We start from the raw sequence: 21,384 nt of genomic DNA on the forward strand, positions 1-21,384 counted from the left end.
AAGAGTTCAGGCACTCTGAGCAGGAGTAAATCCACTACAGATTGCAAGTCAGTAAACTACTGGAACAAGTAAAAATATGATCAGGCATGCAGCTTGGTTAAAAGGAAATGTCACAGGGTCAACCAAGGTTTCTAGCAGACCTATTCCTGCACATTCCTTACTACAAATCAGCTGTTTAAAAGCAAACAAACAAACAAACAAGAAAATTTGCTATATACAAGGTTTTGTTTGCATGGTTTTTAATTTGCTTGTTTACCAGCCAACTGTAAGATATTAAAAATATATCCAGAATTTTAACACACAGGTTTGGGTAGAGGTCAGAATAAAGATTGTACTCAAATAAGTAAAATTAGTGTTGTACAGGGAAAGTCAAAATACTAATCTATCAAAACTGAAGACTTTCCCTCACCTGAGGGTACCCCCAAACGACTTCATGTGTAAAGTCATCTGAAATTTCAACATTATCAATATACCACACTAAGCTGATAGATATTGACTTCGCCTACTGTTTGCTGGCAGAAGTTATTGCTTTATGGGAAGCCAGAAAGTAGATGTATTCCTACATAACAACACATCAGTCATTGCCTTCCATATAAGAATTTCCAAACTTCTGAGAAAAAACAACAGAAAAAGATTGAGTTCTTGTAGAAGACATACTTTCTACATGAGCCTAATTAATTTTCTTGTGACCTTCCTTTCTGCTTACTGAACAAGAAACCCAAAAAATGCAATGCAAGCAACAGAAAATTTAAGTTAGTTCTGCAAAATTCAGGTGGATTAGAACCCCTGTAAAATGTTCACATGCAGTTGTGAAAACAGCAGTCCAGAGGTGCTGAGCACAGAAATTATACATTCTACACAGTGCTCTCTGTGGAGATTTATTGGCTTGTTTTCATAGCAGGGAAAGAAAACAAGTAAACCAAATCTGACATTTCCTAAATATCTCCCCAGTGTTATTTTGTAACAGAGCAACATTATTCTTAAAATACTTCTGAAAATTTCCCAGGAAGGCTGAGTTTCATACTGATGTCAACAGGTGAAAAAGTTTTTTGTGATGGAAAGCAAGAACCTTGAGTGCAATTAACTGATTGGACTTCACAATTATCATCACTGAATAGGTGTCCAATACCAGCAGTGAAACACAGACACAGCCTTTTCAGTGGGAGAGACACCAAACTACAAAATTAGATGTTTCACAAACAAGCTGGAGGCGGCAGCTGCCTGCAGTTCTAAATGCATATGCTGAGACATTGCAGGGATGAGAAATCTCCCTGCACTAATCCTTTCTCCCATGTGACCAACTATGCTGACTTCCTAAAAATAAAGTTGGCAACATCAATAGTAGTGCTGTCAAAAAAAACGAAAACAAAACAATCCCACACTCAGCTCATCTAATTAGTATTCAAAGACTAAGATGGCAATAACAAAACTGAAAGCTTCTCTGAAAACCTTTAGTATTGAATAATACAGCATTCACTTAAAAATTATGTACACAAGCATGTGCTCCTATTTGTCACTTGTACGTCCAAGTTCATTCTATTATCATAAACCTTTTCATTACAAAATTTACTATGCCTTATTGCTGTAGTCTTCGTCCAGATTTGGGGTTCAGGGGGTTGTGCAAGGGGTGTTTTTCAGTTTGGTTGGTTGAAGAGGTTTTTTTTGCAGGGGCAGGCAGACAAATGAGCTTGGCTGCTGGTTTGGTTTGGTTTACTAGCAGGCCTAATTAAGTTAATAGTGCCTTTGCTTCCTCACTCATGGAAATTCTAAAAATGCTTTACACTGCATTAACACGGCTGACACTGCTGCACTTCTTGTTGCATAGTTTTTTAGAGTTATTCCATAGACATTCGTGCTTAAAATTCTTCACCTTAAGTATTTTAAGTATGCAACATACATCTCAGGCAACATGGTCATTCCCTAGTCATTCAAAGAAACACATAACATTCTGTGATACCTTGTGCTACATTGTTGAGGAAAAGAAAAAAAATCTCAAACCTTTAAAAATAGTGCAATTTTAAAGGAGCATAATGTAAAGAATACTCAAGCAGAAAACTTACCATCTCCAGCTGGCAGGCCTCGTTCCTTTTTCTCATCACATTTATTGCATTCACTGAAGTACAGCAATAGAAACATATCCAGAAGGACCCAAACCAAAGAGGTGGCAAGGACCACCTTGCAATATGCAAATTTTTTCATGGCACTTTAAGTCAAATACAAAAATAAAAAAGTATAAATAAAAATATCAATAGCCTTTTTTTAATCCAGTTTGAAAGACCACGTTCTAAATCTGGAAGAAAAAAAAAAGAAAGAGAAAGAAGTCACAAATTTACCTTAGGACAAAATGCTACAAGAAATTTAAACTCCATTTTAAAGGTAACAATTTAGTTATGATGTATGGAAGAAAATGAATGTTCTATGCATTTCAGTGAGATAAGGGAATGGGGTCAATTATAGCAGCATTATTCCAATCCTTTATTATGCTAACATTCATCACCTGAAACATTAAAATGAGTGACCAAAACAGAGTCCTCTGCTGAACCACTGGAAAAGAAGGTGGCTCATGACATTAGAAGATCCTCTGGAGACCAGGACAACTTAAATGAATGAAAACCAGGAACATCTTGGGAAGTAGATACCAATCTCTACTGTGAATCCCATGGTTAATACTTCTCATGCTTCTCCCATGTAGCACACACTGACATTCTGGGTCCATCACTAGGAATGCTGTCCTACAATTCCAGGATTTTACACATTCATCACACAGAAGAAGGCTTTACTTTCATCAAACCAAAATTAAAAACTCTTTTAGTAAAATTAAACAGTAAGCAATGATAACAAAATACCCATAAGCCACCATGACAATTTATTAGGTATTTGAAGCTTAAGTTAGCAATTCTGACATTTAAACTGCCTTTGCTAGCTTAATGTTTTATTATAGAGCAAACCTTTATACATTTTTCAATGTGTACACTACAATTTTAGAATGCCAACCTTTGAAATTCTCTTTTGTCCTACTCAAATTACAGATTTCATTACAAAGATTTCATATTTCCATAACTGGTAGGGAAGAATCAAGAACAGCTTTGAGCTTCTTCATACTAAAAAATATGAAGGAGTTTAATTTTAATTATTTTTTAACTACCACTGACATATTTCAAGTCAATGTACTCCTGAAATGTTTACCAGTGGGAACACCATACTAGTTAAAACCTGAATTGTAGACACTTCACACAGAAAATGAAGGGAATAAAATAAGGAGACTTCAAAGATGTGCTAGCATTTTACAAATTACATACCCTAAGTTTTACTTGCATGCTTTAATGAAAAAAATTTCCTATAGAAAGGAGAACTTTAATCACAAGCCTTTGTGCTGGTTTGAACTGAGGTAGAGTTAATTTCCTTCACTGCAATCAGTAGAAGTCACGTTTTGGACTTGTGCTGGAAACAGCATTGATAATTCAGGGATGTTTTTGCCACTGCTGATCAGGGCTTACACACATTTGAGGCTTTTTCTGCTCTTCACCCCACCCCACCAGTGAGGAGGCTGGGAGAGGACACAGCAGGGACATCTGATCTCAACTGACTCAAAAGATATTCCATACCATATGGAATCATATAAAGCTCAGCATATAAAGTTGGGGCAAGAAAAAAGGAGGGGATGTTTGGAGTGATGGCTTTTGTCTTTCCAAGTAATCATTTCATGTGATGGAGCCCTGTTTTCCCGGGGATAGCCAAACATTTGCTTGTCCATGGGAAATGGTGAATGAACTCCTAGTTTTGTTTTACTTGTTTGTGCAGCTTTTGGTTTAACTCAATTCATTTTTGTTCTTCCCATTCTCTCCTCCATCCCATTGGGGTGGTGGGGAGTGAGTGAGTGGCTGCTGCATGGGGCTTGGATGCCAGCTGGGGTTAAAGCACATCAGCTGTGACTATGCAAAAACCTCATTAACAGTCTGCATCACCTAGACTGCACTTCTTTAGTATTGCATTGCCATAATCTGACCCCTGCTTCCCCCCACCTTATTAAGGGAAAACACCACAACTCTTTTCTAAATACAGCTTATTTTTTCTTATTGGCAGCAGAATCATTCCTATCTCCCTGTACCCCTTTACACTGAAGTCACACAGATTTAGATGGCACAGCAACACAGGAGCCTGTGGCCTCCACTTGTGCAAGGCTAGAAGGGTGTACAACCCTCTGCTTCCTGCATAGGTGCACATCAAATGCCAAGAATGAATTTTGTTTGGGATCCCAGCTTGCATCTCTAGAGTTTTGGTGTACAGGGACTACTGTAAAAAATCAGGAACTGCAGAAGTATCTGTAACTAACAGCTTGATTATAAAGTAACAGATTAAATGACCACAATGAAACATTAAGTGACATACTTTATGAAAAAATTTCAGGGGTTGTTTGGTTGGGATTTTTTTGGTTGGTTTTTTTTTAATAGACAGGAGGATAGACCTGAACTCTGGATCTTGAGAATTGTACTATGAAGTTCTGTAAAACCATCAGCAGCAGTGAAAGAAAAATAAATCTGTTAGAGACTACTATGTTAAAACAGAAACTAAACCATCCCTATTCCATTACACAGTATCTGCTTTCTCATCTTGAGTGCTGTGTGAACATCCAGTCTTGTCATTTCAAAAAGGATATAGAGGGATTAGAAGGAACAAGTGAGAAGTGTAAAAGAATGACTACAGCAAAGAACAGCTTCATTATAAGATGAAAGCAGCATTTTTTCCTGGCTGGAAATGATGTAACCTAAATCAAATGTCAGGTCTATAAAATCAAAAGCTGTATGGAGATGGTGAATAGAGATTTACTCCTTCTTCTTGTATTGGCAGAAATCAAACAAATTTAGCAGCAAAAGGTTAAAACTCAGAAAAGGAATGTATTTCCTACAGTGTGCATTCATCCAGGGGAGCTGCCTGCCACCATCCCTGCCAGGGCTGCAAGTCTCTTCATCACCTATTAAATACCAAGTCCTCACCCCTACTTTGGGCAGTCCCTGACTGTGAACTTCAAGTCACTACATTCCAGGTGAGTACAGCAAGGAAGTATCATTCCAGCTTCCCCTATTCTCTGCCCTAGATATGCATATCAACCACTGGCAGAAACAAATACTGTATACAGACAAAATTTGTCTGACATAGTGCATGACTGCCCTTAAACTCTTCATACAATAGGTTTCTTTTGGTCCAAACTGGGACACCATAGAAATGATTTGGCAAAGAATCAAGTCACACTTTCAGCACTCTGCTTGTACTTGAAGAACACAAATGCTAATAAAATATGTGTTTTGAAAGAAAACTCTAGCAATTATTTTAGCTTCACACTTCTTGAAGTTCAGACTTGTGAGACATCACAGGCTGTAAAACAGTATAAAACACACAGGAGCACAGTGCTTTGGGGTCCTCAAATTACCAAGACACCAGGAGAACCACAATCCAGACTGACGTTCATAAAAATACCAACTATTTCAAGTGCTTTAGAATCCATGGCCTGGCAGTATATCTGCCTCTAACAAAAGAAAATTCCTTTGTCAGTTCAGTGAAATGTCAAAAAGACACTTTGTGAACCCTTTGAATCCTTTGAGGGTTCGGGGAAGTGATGAAAAGACAGTGATGTGAAAGCTCAGCACACGCAGCTTTCCATCGATAAGGCCCTTCCCTGTACCTTTAGATGAAGGCTCTCATTCCCTTGGGCAGCCTAGCATCTCCTGAATTACACTGCATTTCTACCCTGCTTTTATGACAGCACTCCCTCTGTCTGCTTCCCCAGCACAGCAGGGAAGCAGACGGGCTCAGAAACTCAGGAAGCAACAGCTCTTAGCATTCCAGAGCCTTGACCTGGAGCTCTGGGAAGAGGCTCTGCCATCCAGGGCTTGGGCTGTGTGCTTGGTTCCTCCCTCTGCTGCTGGGGAGGTGATAGTGGCCTCAACCATGGGAGGAACGTTCTGCCTGAGAGCTGCTTCCTCAGTGGAAGAGGCTATGGAGCAAAGTGAGCAAGGAAAAACAGCAGGTGGATGCATCTCCACTGAGACCTGGGAGTGCCACCAACCTGAGCCCCATGATGAAAAAACAGAAGAGACAGCAAAGCATTGCACTCAAAGGATAAGTGGATGGAGACTCCCAAGATGGGGGCTGAGAAAGACAAATCCAGGAAATTAGCAACTTGTGGCAACAGAAGGAAAGCCCGAGGATGTGCCCTTCCAGAACAATGATACTGCCTGGGATGCTGCTGAAAGACTGATGGATGTGCCTGAGTTACATTTCCTGAGCATGTGAGGATCTTCTCAGATAATCTAGGAGTACAAATTAGTACAAAGCAAAAGCAGCAACAAGAATGGCACCTTAAGGATTTAAAAAAAATAAAAATAAGAATAATAATAAAAAGGCTGAGAACAATGCTGATCCAGAGCTTGGCACAGCAAAGGCTAAGATACTCAGTGCCTTTATCACCTCCTTTGCCTCCTAGTGGCAGAGTCTGCAAGAGTGAAATTTCATATGCAGGACACACAGACTGGGTCAGAGATCTCTTAAACCACTTGGACACATGCAGCTCCATGGTGCTGGAAAGGTGGCATCTGAGAGTGCTGAAGGAACAAGCTGATCTTACTGCAGAGCCATTCTCTGTCATCTGTGAAAGGTCCGAAATGGTCATCCAGAGTTTCCCAATCCTCAAGATTAGGAAAATAGTTATCTTCAAGCAAGAAAGGAGAATCTCTAGAACCATCTGCTAAATTAGTCTCACTTCAATCCTTGCAAAGATTATGTAACAAATCTTACATACAAACACACAAGACCCCAAATCAAACAACAAAAAAAAAAAAACAAACAGCAAAATATAGCAAACTCAAACCCAACCAGATCACCACAACACAAAAACCAAAAAGGAAAGGCAGTACAGATACACCAAAGCCATACCAGAATTGAACAATTTGGCAGCTCACTTCAAGGCGAGCATTGGTTTGGCAAACCAAGGGAAAAGCAGTGAATGGTTTTTTTGTTAAATGTCAACAGGGACTGTGACAGTCTTCCAGAGTACTTTTTCAGAGCTTAATGAGATTTAATCTAAAGAAGTGGGCTATCAGGGGGGTGAACTGCTAGCTGGACCACCAGGCTTTATGGGTTCTGACCAGCCATACAAAGCCCAGCTGAAAGACAACCACTGGTGGCAGCTTTGTGAGGCCAAAACTGGAGCTGGTACTTGTGTCTTTACTCAGAAACTGAGGGATAGGACTGAAAGTAGACTCAACAAGCCTGCTGGTGACACCCAGCTGAGCTGGAGCATGCAGACAATAGCCTGAAACAACATGCAGGAATGGGTCTGGGTGGCCAGTTCAAGGGAGATCCAAAAGCTAGAAAAGCAGGCAGGTTAAAACCTCAACAACTCAGTAACTAAAAAATTCAAATTCCTGTTCTTAAAGGTCAGGTTGAATGAGGCCCTGAGCAACTTGACTGAGCTGATGGCATCCCTGCCTATAGCAGGGGCTTGGAATTAGAATACAACTTTTGAAGGTCCTTCCAACACAAACCATTTTAATATTCTACTATTATTATCTATATAGGCTGGGTACCACCATGCTAGGAAGGAAGAAACCTTTGGAGCCCAAGAGCAAATTCAAAATGAATCAGCAGTGTGTTCTTACGGTAAAGAAAGTCAACTGCATCTATAAACTAGCCTAGCAACCACAGAAATAATCCTCCAAAATGCATAGGCTTAATAATTGCATTTACCTACAGAGAAATGTAATAGAATTGAAGATTTTTGCAAAACCAAGTATTTTTCATCCCTTCAAAATACTGTATTATAGATTACAAAACCCTTATACTGTGGAAGAAATAAGAGAATTAAAAACACCTTGGAAATGGTAGGAACAAAGGCTTCATAAAGAATAAAATGAAAAGAGGAAAAATGGGTACATTCAAGTCTTGTTACTTCTGAAGGTCAAGTGAATTTTTCTTCCCTGTGACAAAACCTGTGATACATTTGACACCGTAGGAAAAGGTCATCTTTAAAATTGCTGCTCATATAAAGAGCATTGTTTCACTTAATAAACCCTTTTACAATCACAGTTGGCATGGGAAAGAAAACTCACTCTTTTTCAGTACAGCATACAAACACTCAATCATTTTTATCTTTGGATCAACTTTATTTCTGTTTATACTAGTGATCAGTCTTCAATATGACTTTGTAGCAGACTTGACAAAGGACTTCATTGCCATTATTCAGCTAAATCAGGATTCTACACTGGATGCAGCACGTAACCAGACAAAGCTGATGTAAAGTTTGTTTTCCAGAATTTCAGTTATGAATAAACAGAAGCTGGCACAAAATAAGGGCTCATCAAAATCCTGACACAACATTTGCTATGTTTAAGCTATTAATATAAATTTAAACCAAATGGAAAATTATTAACTCAACAGCATTTAAGGAAAGATTGATTTTCAGCTTCTCAGTCTACTTAGCAATTAGGGAGAAAAACTGGCATATTGTAAGATAACATAAGGCATGTGTATGGACTTTTGAGCAAAATTCTAAAAAATTGAGCCAATATAAATTGTTGTGAGCATTGTCTACAAGTCTGTATACCTGAACTATTAATGAGGCCAATCCCATTGGTTACATCCATATTTGAAAAGAGAAGTGATGCCAACACTACAGTCAGGTTTCAGAACTACAGGGCTGATGTGTTTTGTTTTTCTTTTTTACTTGCCCATGCTCTAAATTGGTTCTAGTGTTTATTTGCAGAAAGTTCATTACCATCAGAACACCAGTAAACAGGTCAGTTTGAGGATAAACAAAGCACTACTTTTCAATGCCATGAAAGCAAGAGATAAAAGGCCGTTTAAATTAGGTCAGCCCATCACCTGTGGAAAAGAGGTTATTCTTCATCTTTTCCCCAGTAACACAAAGTAATTTCTACAGGCAAAAATAATAGTAAAGAATTCGAGGATGCCAGTACTCTTCTTCTCAGAAGTTAATGTAAGAGAAGAATATTTCACGGAGCTGTGCTCATTTGATGGATTTTGAAAGGTTTTAGTATTCATCTGCTCAGTAAAATTCAGCAAGTAAGTTCTGAGGAGGTGATGAGAGAAAGCAGATCATACTAGTCTGAACAGTATGAAAACAATTCATTAAAAGCAAACCTGCACTTCAGAAAAATCTGAGAAATGTAGGTCAGTAAAATAAATGTCTATTCTTGCTCTGTATAGGAAGATCACACTTTTAACTCAGAAACAATTTTAAATTCCTAAGTCAGTTTTTTAATTGACCATTTGAACAATCTAATGGTGGGTCTTGGAATAAAGGCAGAATAACAAACACAGAAGTAGCTGGCTACAGCTGAGAAACAAGGATGAACTTTATACAGAAAGGCAGAACCTGTTGGTTCATACCTCCTTTACTACAAATTAACAGAATGCATCATTATACTTACAAAAGTAAAAGCTCTTGTGAGCTTTTTTCTCATCACATAGAAAAGCAATACTAAAAATAGAACAACAGTTATGCACTCTAACTACAATTCTGTCAAACTGTTTACAGCTGTGTTTACAGCTATTTGACTGTGTATCTGAACCTCTGATTCTCTCGGTTAGGAATCACAGAATCATCTAATACTTTGGGTTGGAGAGAACCTTCTCACCCAAATAGTCTTCATTTAACCTCAAAACTTTTAGGATTAGCTCTAAATATTTTTACAGAGTAAGGAAATAACATTTCCGAATTGAAAAAAAAAATGGTTTTAAAATGTTTGGCTTTTAAAACAAATTATTTCATTTAATGCAAAAACATTAATTGAATACACAATGCTATTTTGGTACCTATAGTTTTCAGAAACAACTATATTCACTGAACTTCTGAAAACAGTTTATAATTTCGCAAATCAGTGCTTAATGGTTTCTCAAATGAGTTTGGAAACATGCCAAATTCCCTCAATACAGCATTTTTGAGAATGGAACAAAAATTATTTACACAATTGCTCAAATAAAATCATTTGAAATCACCCAATTTACACGTTTTCCTAGCTATAGTCAGACCTCTTTAGATTGACTTCAAGAAAACCCTGTCTTGCTTGCAGGAAGAAATTGCAGTGGGCAAGATTTCAAAGGACCAGATGAACAATATTTTAATCAAATAATAAAAGTTCAAACCAATTCAATGCACAGATTTTGGATTTACATGCTTTTTTCACAGCAATTTTTGCTATGCAAAAAAGGAATAAATTGATCCAGAAGGGAGATGAAATATTCCCTATCAGAATATTACTATAAATATTGAAAAGAGCTCAAGAGGATAGCTAAAATTTGGAAATTAAGAACACAATAAAAGTACAAAGCCTACTGCTGTCATGTAACCAGCTGAGATTCACTAGATGTCTATTCTATGACTTTGAAGTAGATTTCAAATGTCTGATGCAACAACTTCATTTCTCTGTTGTTCTACAGGTTGAATAAAAATTATCTAAAACCAGACATCTCATTCAAGGATTCTTCACACATTCCCATTCCCTCAACTGCTCTAAAATTTAAAATATACTTCCATTATGTCCAGTGAGAAATCTGAATACATTACTTCATACTGCCAATCCGGTAACAAAAAAAACCCCTATAAATATTTTTACAGAACCATTTCAAATATTTGGACTACACCATTAGCCCAGATTAACTGCAACACACAAGAATATGAATACACAGATATATAACAAAGATATATAACTGAAGCAAAGCGAAGTAGGTGTTTGCATGGGCATTAAGTTATTGGCTGTTACAGTCCTGGCAAGTAAGTTAAAATCACTACTATTCAAATCTTTTCCCTCTTAGACTGAACAGTAGAATTGCCTCTTGTGACAGGTGCAGAATAGGCAATCCGTTTTAGAAAGCAGATTTATAAGCCAAAAGACAGTTATTTCTTTTCCTGAAACAACTGCAGTCTTAAATTGGGTTACTGACACCTCAGATGCTGACAGAGAGCAAACATTCCTCTTCCAAGCCATAGCTACTCTGCACACACACTGGGAGGGATACTGAGGGTGCTTGACTTAGAGAAACAGCCAGTTGGGAACACAGGCAGTATTTTCATCACTGAGCATCAGAGGCAGCATAAAGACAATGAGCAATTCATGAGTGAAAAGCTTTTGTTGTTAACAGCAGCAAGAGGCGATTTAAACACTGAGCTCATAAACTCTTGACATGCAATAATTAATGGCTGAAGATGCATCAGTAAGACCTATTTGAGCCTTCTGCTACCCTTCACAGCAGCCTAGAAGGCTGAACTGGACAAGAACCACTGGAATAGTTTTTCTTTTTGGAAGATTTACAGATGGTGACCCAGCACTTAGCTTTTCCAGCACAGCAACACTCCTGCCGATCAGCATCCCAGAGCTATAAACTGACTCCAGTTTAATAACTCCCTGAAGAGCTGTGTTAGCTGGTCTTTCAACCCCAACACTACAGGACTTTTAGAGAAAAATTGAGGTCACATCAACACAGGTGCTCTAGGTGAGGACCTCCATTTCCTCAAGAAAAACAATTTGTCATGCGAGGTACAGACTGTGCAAGTTTACCATTACTCAGAAGAAACAGCTTAAAACTAAGTAATTTTAGGCTCCCTATTGGATCTAAATGGTCTTTTAAGAAATTAAAAGGTGAACTACCAAAATCTATATTGCAGTGGAGTAGTGTCACAGCAGCAGAGACCAGGCTATTAGTACACTATTAGCTGTCTGCAAGGGAAAGCTATAAACACCTCCCCATGTCCTCCACATGTTTTAGGTACTCAGTCTTGTGACAGGATGCAACACAGCATGAAGCCAAAAGCAGCATCACATGGCCTTACAAGGCATAGGTTGCCTGAGAAACAAAGCATGCAAGCAGTCAAGAATTTCTAATAATCAAGAATTCATACATTTCCTAAATTTATTTTAAATAACTTGGCAGGTGCCAGATAAGTTGTAAGTAGAACAGGTTACCTGACAGAACTTCTTTTAAAGCTAAAATTCTTTCTGAAAATAACTGCATATTGTGAGAAAGTGTCTTTAAGAAATCATATGCACTAGATTAGACTATGTGGAAGTAAAACCACAGTAAGCTGTTTCATATTCTCAATGCTCATATTTTCCATCTTTCTTTACAATGTTTCTGCATGGTTTAGAAAATCAAATTGGCTTCCAAAATGTTTTTAAAGTTCTGCATTCAAATGTCTAACAGCAAACTCAGAATTTACCAGGTGAGACAGCTAAAATGGATACTATCCTTATCAAGAGGTCACTCTTCAAACGAAGGTGTCAAATAATAGAATTTTCTGCAGATTATATTCTCTTCAGTCTGCACATGTCAACACTCAAAAATGTCAGATAGCATTTGCTTTTGAAGTATTTTGAGGAAATAAGCAAATTCTTCTTGAAAACAGTGATGAACACAGGCAAAAGGGTTTCAAATTTACTCTCTACTCTGCTATTAAGTCAGAAGAGAAGAAAACTAGAAACTCAGTATGAAAGAATTACAAACTTCAAGGAGAAATCTTTCACTACTTGAAGGTCAAGTGAATTCACCATCACAAAACTAGCTACATATTTTTCATAGACAAAAACCTATGCAGGCTCTGAACAACCAAGTAAATAAATCTTATACAAAACATCCTTGATACCTTCCTTGTAGGTTGTAAGAAATTATTACATATTTCAAGCTAAGACTCAAGTGTTCAAAAATATTAAATCGCTGTAAAGCTTCTGATTATTTTTTAGGTATGTATCAAAGCCACAAGCTAGAGTGGAATAAAATTGTTCATTAATTCTTCAAACACTTTTAGAGATGGCAGAAAATTACATAGGCAAATGGCCATCATTAAGGATGAATCACTAATGGGCAATAATTTGATTTAAAGAAAAGCAGAGTCAGCTAACTAGAGAAAAAAATATTATACAAGAGACTTCTGGAAACATTGGGCAAATTGCAGTCAATAGATTAAATCGTCCTTATGTGAGTAAGAGCAGAAACCTCTAATCCTGAAAACTTTCTAAAGTTTGCTGGATTAAAAATCCAGCGGGGAAAATTGAAGAAATACCTAATGACTTTGAGAAAAATTTTTTTTTCTGCCTTCAGTATATGTGGAAAATATCCAAAATAATGTTTTAGAAGAAAAGCTTTGAAAAAAGCACAGGTAAAGAAAGATTCATCATACATACTGGGGTTTATCACAGAGAAGATGAATTCTGCCAAGAGTAACAGCAGGACTTGATGAAAAATCAAATACAGGCAGATACCAAGTTAAAAACTGCTCAAAGGATAACACATGTGACTATTGTGAAGATATGAAGAATTGGGATATATAATTTGAAAACATACTGGTGACAATCACCTAACTCACAGTGGGCTCTACTACTGCGAGTAAAATGAAGAATGATATTGCAATTAGAATGAAGAATGCCAAAGAATTCAAACAAGTTAACAAGTTCTTCTTCCCATTCCTTTAAAAGTGGCACTGCAGATAGTTTAAAATAAAAATCAAAAAAGTACCACACCTCATCATGTCTAGGGAAACACCCAAATTCTAATCAAAATAAGTCAGCAGTTTTTTGCAGGGCTAAACACGTTTTGAAATACAGAGAAAAGATCAGATCTCCATCCACAAAAGACTAGCAACGAAAAGAAACCTCAAAAACAAAATAAAACAAGAAAAACCACACACCATAAACCCCCCAAACCAACATATGTGTATTTCTCTCTCTAGGAAGAAAGAAAATATCAGATACAGGGGAAAAAAAGAAAATTTCGGGATACATGAAATTTTTGCAATGTTTCTCCCAAAAACTTGTGCTTCTTTGCTTTAGATCCATAGGCAAATAAAAAGACTACCTAGAGAGCAAAAAGGCTGTATTTCTAGAGAAAGGCCATACAGCTTTTAAGCACACATTCCCCAATGAGCCTGCTGTCACATCACAAAGCTGTGTGCTCAGCAGGTAACTTCTGCTGCTAACAACTGTTCTGTCCTTAATTAACGCACACACTATTGCACTGAAGAGATGATTCTTCACATCCATCCCTTCCTTTCCCACTTAGACTCACTTGGTTTACATGCAGTTTTTCTTTTGTCTTTTCAAAGACCACTGACAACACAAATTTGAGAAATACCACACTTTTAAGTCCTTTGTTTCAACTGTTAATCCCTGTAAATGTAAACATGGTATAAAAAAAAACAACCATGAGATTTTCTCCAACCATGAGACTCAAATATTTCCATGTGAAGTTTATTTCTAAAGCAGGCAATATCCATATTTTGGGTTCTACACTAAAGAGGTGAACAAGAAGAAAAGAACTCTCAGATAAAAAGCTAGAGAGACAGAATAATAAACGCAGGGTTCTGGAAATCCTTTAGAACTTGAGCACATTTTCAAGACTGGACAAGGCAAGAAAAAACCAACAGGGAGAAGTGCTAGAACCTTTGCAAGCAGATATAGCAATGGCTACTCCTCAGGACTAGAGTCCTGGATCTTTGCCCATGTGGCATCTTGGTCTTCAGCACTGATATCTCCACAGGAACTGAGCTTAAACTCTAGAATTCAGTCTTCAGGTGAGCCACAGAGGTTTATATACTGGCCTGTGATGCCTGACATTCCAAAAGAATTCGTAGAGGTGTCAGTACTACCCATTTTGAGCAAAGGCTTGCAAAGGGTGGTTTCACACTGAGACATTCTCATCACAGAGTTCTACTCTCCCTTTCCTTTACAGTACCTTTTCCCCTTTGCTATTCAAGCAAGCAAACTGTCCCTAACTCTGACAGGGAGCAGCTATGACCAGTTCAGGTCCCTGTCAGCAGATCCCCCCTTCTTCCCCACTGCTCCTACATCTGCATCTCCTAGTTTGACACCATACCAACCAAATGTAAGATAACAGGTAACGTAGAGACAGGATAGAAAACTATCTGCTACTGCTGGACTCAAGACTGTAGAAGAGAAGAAGAGGAGGAGAAAGTGGCAGAAGAACCCATACATCTAAGAAATACAAAGCAGCCCATTTGATTCAAAAAGCCTGGGACACACACAATCCACCCATCCAATAAAAATGTTTCTGCAACTTTAAAAGTAGACAAATAAGGTCCAAATCACAGAGATTACAACTGACCATGCATGTACTTCCCATATTTCAACTTCATTAAAAAATATAAAAATTTACATTCAAGTTCACATTTGGTCAAAAGCACCATGAGGGGAAAGATAAATTGAGTTCTATAGAAACAAAAGTCTTATTTTGTTAACAGCCTCAAAAATCTGCACTTTTTTTTTTTTTAAAAAAAAGGAACTGACCACGCTTTGAGAGCTTATTTATGTGAGGAAAATGCTAGAAAAACAAAAATCAATAAAACTTTAAAATAGTTTTCACTTAGACGATGGAAATTATTTCAACAAGGTCATTTTCCAAACAAAATGCGACATTGTTCTGTACTAAATGCTTTTCAAATGTTGCTGAATTTTATTTCTTAAATATTTCTTTTTTGTTTCTTAAATATTCCTTAGAAAGAAAAATGGTAGATTCGCCCAGACATGAAATTTCAAGACTATACTCTTAAAGCTAGTGTTTCCAAAACATGTTTTTCATCTGGCCTAACTAGTAAATTTTCCTCCTAGTTCGAGAAATTTAAATAAAATAGCCATATCAAGATATATAAAAGGCATCAGTAATGTAAAAAAGAAAATAAAATTTAGAATTTTTGATTTGTTGCGCTGCACAGCAGTCCAAAGGAAACTGAAGAGTATGATATGCAATCTAAGGCAGAAAGATTCTTTTGTGGAAGAGTTCACTTGTTTCCCCAGTTACATACAAGTGTGATGAATAACAATTTTCTGCATAGTTGCATGGGGAAAACAATCAGTAGAACATTCAGAAAGGCAGGTATGCATCAGACTTCTGTGAATTGCTCAAATTTCTTCAAATACTTTGGTGCTTTTTACTTTGCTTGGTTTTTTTCCCCAGAAACTGTAGGCACTTCATGAAAAAACAGCTAGTGTATTTAATTTGACATCAAATGATTTTTGAAGATATAAAACTTGAGCCTTTTTACAATACAAAATTAATTCCTGACTAGAAGTCAAGAGACAAACAGGTCACCATAAAAAACGTCAATCTGTCAGAAAATATTAAAGAAAGGAATATGACAGAACTGTTTTGGAAATTCAACTGTGTATTAACTGAAAATCACTGAATTTGAGAAACAAAATCACTGTCAACATTTAAATTAAATAATCTTTTTAAAAATGATTTTTTAGAACATTTTCTAAAATTCTGTGCTCTGAGACATTTAAAAATTATTCTTCAATACCTTTTTTGAAATATTTTCATCTTCTCTGAAAGCTCTAGAATATTTACAAGAGGAGAGAGCAGACATTAGAAGCCATGGTTTAAGATTTATCAGCACACTATTACTGTGTAAGTAGCTGCTACTAAAACATGCCAGGCTTCTGCTCTGCCAGCAAATATCTACACAGCAACAAAGAAACTTAATCAGAGAACTGACACAACTGAAAAATAATCAAGAACAATTGTGTTTATTCAGCCACATCAGTCTCTCAGTGCAGACTCAGACAATCAGGTATTCTCCCCAAAAGAAGTCATTTCTACTCAAATCTGTGATCTCATTAAAGTCAACATCAGTCAGCAACCACAGGAGTGGTGACTGGGCTACCATGAAAAAAAGCAGTGAAGATACCACTTGAGTGGCCAAAAGTATGAAAAATATCCTTTTCTTTCTTATCCTAGATTTTTTTTCTTAGCAGCTTCTACTACTAAAGAGTATTAGGTAGCAAGTTTGGATATGCTTTTTCCTCTCCTCTGATACAGATACTTGTTCCAATTATACCTTTCAAGGACTGAGTTTAAGACTACATGTTAGATCTGACGTTGACTGGAAAAAGACTCACTCAAACATGAAACACGCTTTTCCCATTTTGCCATGCTGAACCTGAACTTCAGAATTGGACCCAAAGTGTCATTCAGAACTCAGTCTGTGAAAACTAATCTGGGAGAACTATAAATAGGACTCAGGGAAAAAAAAAAAAATGGGATGAAAAATTAGCACAAAAGGTCAATAGCAATTATTCCAAATGCAGTTAAACTTTTCTGCCAAAGGAAATGAACCTGTCATACCACATCTTTGCCTGTCCATCCCATTCAACTTTGGTTCTCCATCTTGCTTCAATCAAGCTTAAAAAAAGCGTAGGAGATGCACACACAGTGGAGGTTTCAAGAATACTCAGTTGTTTAACACCTCACTGCACAGCCAATGACTGCACAGTGGTAGTTTAATAAATCATGTTTTTATGTCTGACAAGGATGGTTTAAGGGTACTGTGTTTGTTATAAAAACACAGAATAAAAGCCAGGCTTTCTTAGGTCATCTGGATGAAAAGTTGATCTGAATTCCAGTTCACTGGACTAAATAACTCTTTTTCAAGACATACTGAGAGGGTAAAGGTGAATTTAGAGAAACTAATAATAAGGTCCTTAATCCCCTTGGATACTATACTTCACAATACTCAGAACCATAGTAACAGTTTATTTAGGTCTGCACTAATATCTAAAGGGATTCTTATGGATACTTGTTTAATAGCTGCAGAAAACTGAACTGGTCCAACAGGATGCTGAAGGAACAGTAAAATATGGAATATGCATGCAGAGTATTGACCCTGGCTAGATTCCAGGTGCCCACCAAAGTCACTGTCCCATCCCTCCTCAGCTGGACAAGGGAAAGAAAATATAACAAAGGGTTTGTGGGTCGAGATAAGGGCAGGGAGAAATCTCTCACCATCACAGGCAAAACAGACTCACACCATCACAGGCAAAACAGACTCAAGATGGGGAAACCAAACTCAGATTATTACCAATAAAATCAGAGTAGGATAAGAAATAAAAACAAATGTTTAAAAAATTTTCCTCCCACCTTCCCAGCCTCAACTTTACTCCCAGTTTTCTCAACCTTCTCCTCCCCCCAGCAGCACAAGGGAACAGGGAATGAGGGTTACACTCAGTTCATCACATCCTGGCTCTGCCTCTCCTTCCTCCACAGAGGGAGGATTACTCACACTCCTCCACTGCTCCCATAGGAAGCAGCCTTTGAGAAACTTCTCCAACCCGAGTCCTTGCCATGAGAACCCATGAGTTCTTTATGAGCTGCTGCAGCACAGGTCCCTTCTATAGGCTGTAGTCCTTCAGGAACACTGGTCTGGCATGGGTTCCTATACAGTACGCCAGACTCTACACTGTGAGTGATGGGCTCAGCTTGGCCAGAGGCAGGTCCTGCTGGGAGATGGCTGGCATTGGTTCCACTGGACACAGGGGAAGTTTCCAGCAGCTTCCCAGAGAAGACACCTCTATAACTAAGTCACTAGGAAACCTTTGCACACAAACCCAGCACAATCCAGTGAAAAAACACACACGCAGTCATTAAGTGATCCCTTTGCTCTGAAACATGCCCAAAGCAGGCAGACCTGACCAAAGCATCCTGGAACACACTTTGTACTCACCTCCTCTGCACGTTTACAGCCATCTGCATGGTCCACTAGCACTGGTGGCAAAATCCTGACACATTGCTGCAGAGCACCTGTGGCAGGAACCATAAAGAAGCAGACTGGCCTAGGCCATTTCCATGTGCACGGAGAAGCAAAAGAGGGATTCCACCAGCAAGGTCTCAAGGCTGTCCTAGAGGAAAAACAGAAATCCAGATAAGTTCCTAGCTCAGTTCTGGCAGAGCTTGAGGTGGAAGGGGAGGAAAGTTTCCCATATAAGATTTCAAAATCTAAAATCCCATGCAAGGGAGAAGGAGTCAAAGCCTGTTTCTAAAAAGAGGCAGTGAACTGTGCTTGTGAGGAAAACAACATATGCAGGGAAGAGTGGAGAGGTGGAACAAGTCATCAACATTTTTTAGCCTTCCAGATGATATGATTTAAGTGGGAGGACTGCCTGTCCTCCCAAATAGGCTGTTATCTATTTTTGAGTTCTATATATGTCGTCCTTTATCCAATCATGAATACTTAGCACAACAAACTATGAATTGTTCTCAAAAAGGCAAGAAAACAGTCTCCTCAAAAAACAGCACACATTCACATGAGCAACTCCCCAGATGATCACTCTCTTGGACTAAATCTTCCTATACATATTCTAGTTTATAGACGTAGGGGTTTTTACATTCTTTCATCTCTCACCCACAAGTTAAACATTAGCATTTATAATGACAGCTTTTGCAAAAAAAAGGTGTTATTACAAGTAACAGACTTGACGCTTAAGAAGCAACGTCTTTTCACTTCTAGAAAAAAAAGTGACACCTGAAAAATGATGCCTAAGCCTTTCCAAGCCTTATTCCTTAAAACTTCAGCAGTGCTGAATGAATTCCTACAAATCCCTGCCTCTGCCCGTTAATACAGCAATGTCTGAAGGAAATTCTAAGCTGCTGAAAAGTAAATAATGTGTCTTAACATTCAAGAGAGATTTGTTCAATTTTTAATGCAATTGAAATTTGTCTACACTTAGGTAATATTTGCCATATATATTTAAGCTTGTGTCTTGAACTTGACCTATTATATCTACTAAGTTACTCAAGTTTCTTGCTCTGCCTGTTTAAACTGTTACCTCTAGGTATTTGTACAGATTAAAAATATTGTACAAGGGAGAAAAAAATATGCTGATAGCATGGTAACATGGCAGTATGGTTGGCAGTGATAGAAAAGGTGTTTGTCAACCACTTCATTATTAATTATTACCCCAATGCTGAAGCAAGTAAAATAAGTCTAATACTTGGCAGTTTCCCTTCTTTTCATACCAAAGTAGAAGGAGAAAATGTCTTGGCTTAAAGTCTGATTATTAATAGAAACTCAAAAATTATAGAAATAGAAATCTCAAAATTATACCAATTTTTACTAAATCTGAAAAAATAAGGAAGTTTCAAAGGGCCAGAAAAATATTATTCAAGATATATCCAGCAGGAAACCTGACATAAATCATGTCTGTTTCTTTTCTGAACATGTTAATATAAGAGATTATGACAATTCTGAAGAGACCCAACCTCCTTTATCAAAGCAAATTAGTTGTTGCCTTCAAGAAGTCAAAAAGATTTCCATGATACATCTGACTAGGCTCTACATACTGCACTGTAGCGTTCAATACAAACACAAAAAAAAAAAAAAAAAAAAAAAAAAAAAAAAAAAAAAAAAAAAAGAGATATGAGTGTTGCTTATGTTAAATTAGTCCTTTGTGTAGCATTTTTCTTCACTCAAATTAAGGTGCCTTACAGAGGTGGGTGAAGAACACATTTTTACCAATGAGGAAACAGGTCTGTTATTGGCCAAGTGGCTGGCAAGTATGGGAGCAAATTTCCTTCTATCTGCTCCAAAGTTTAAACACAAGGATCACTCTCTACATCTGTCTGGTTAGATGAAGATTCCTACTGTAGTGATTTTGCTAATTTATATATTTCTTCAATAGATCCTAAGATTCAAGGTCTTTGTTCAGTGCTGTCCAGACACTGACTAGAAACAGTCCTTATAAAGCACAAAGCCAAAAGCCAAACCATGAGAGGAGGACACACAGGGAATGGCTCACGTTGCCATCAGTAAGCAAGGCACAGCTACCAAGGGCAGATTTTCACTTATTTGTAGTGAGCTTCCACACACTTAAAAGCTTATGATTTCCCTTGATCTCTTCTTTAGGTCACAAAAATGCCAATTCAATCATTCCTTCTGCACATAGCACCTTTTGTAAATCATCAGTCATTACTTTCCTGAGGCAAATTAAGTGTCCTATATCTTTCTTGAAGTACAATGGTCAAAACAGATACAGTATTTGAATTTCACAACATAGAACAAAGCAAAAGGTTCAACTCCACATCCTCCAGATTATACCACCAATTAGTCATGCCAATACATACACACCTCTTCTTTGTCAGCCATACTGCATGTCAGCTTTCATTTTATAATCCATGGTGAGGAATGGGGTGGCAGGAGGAACTTAATAGATGTTCTTCATTTTACTTTGACCTAAATATAAAGCATTCGATTTACTGCTCTAAATCAAATCCCATTCTTCCAGGCTACCTTTCCAACATTTAAGATTTTTCTGAATTGCCACCTGACCTTTGTGTAACTGCATTTATTCCCAAACATATCTTGTCTTTAGATTTCATAGCCATATGCTAATTAGCCAGTATGAACAAGAATAGTTACCTGGAACAATTATACAAAATACCATACAATACAAGTTCTCTTCCTTGCTGAAAGAGAACTACTGAAAAAATCTCTGGCTACTGTTAACCTAATGAGTTTACACATATCCTAAAATAGTTTTTTTATCTAGGCCGTATTTCCTTAGCTTGGTCTGTAACAGTATCACAAGT

At 37.5% G+C, this 21,384-nt stretch overlaps 1 protein-coding gene across 1 annotated transcript in view; it reads right to left on the reverse strand.

Moving 5' to 3' along the window:
• Positions 1–21,384, reverse strand: part of GALNT1 (polypeptide N-acetylgalactosaminyltransferase 1) — an 83,630-nt gene that overhangs the window by 40,424 nt on the left and 21,822 nt on the right. Inside the window, exons 2-3 of the mRNA XM_079300269.1 lie at positions 18,524–18,693; positions 2,061–2,290 (exon numbers count right to left, since the gene is read on the reverse strand). Of these exons, the coding sequence (XP_079156395.1) occupies positions 2,061–2,199 (139 nt within the window). The 5' untranslated portion in view covers positions 2,200–2,290; positions 18,524–18,693. The remainder of the gene's footprint in view (positions 1–2,060; positions 2,291–18,523; positions 18,694–21,384) is intronic.

Source organism: Erithacus rubecula, assembly GCF_903797595.1.
Source record: "Erithacus rubecula genome assembly, chromosome: 3".
NCBI lineage: Eukaryota > Metazoa > Chordata > Aves > Passeriformes > Muscicapidae > Erithacus > Erithacus rubecula.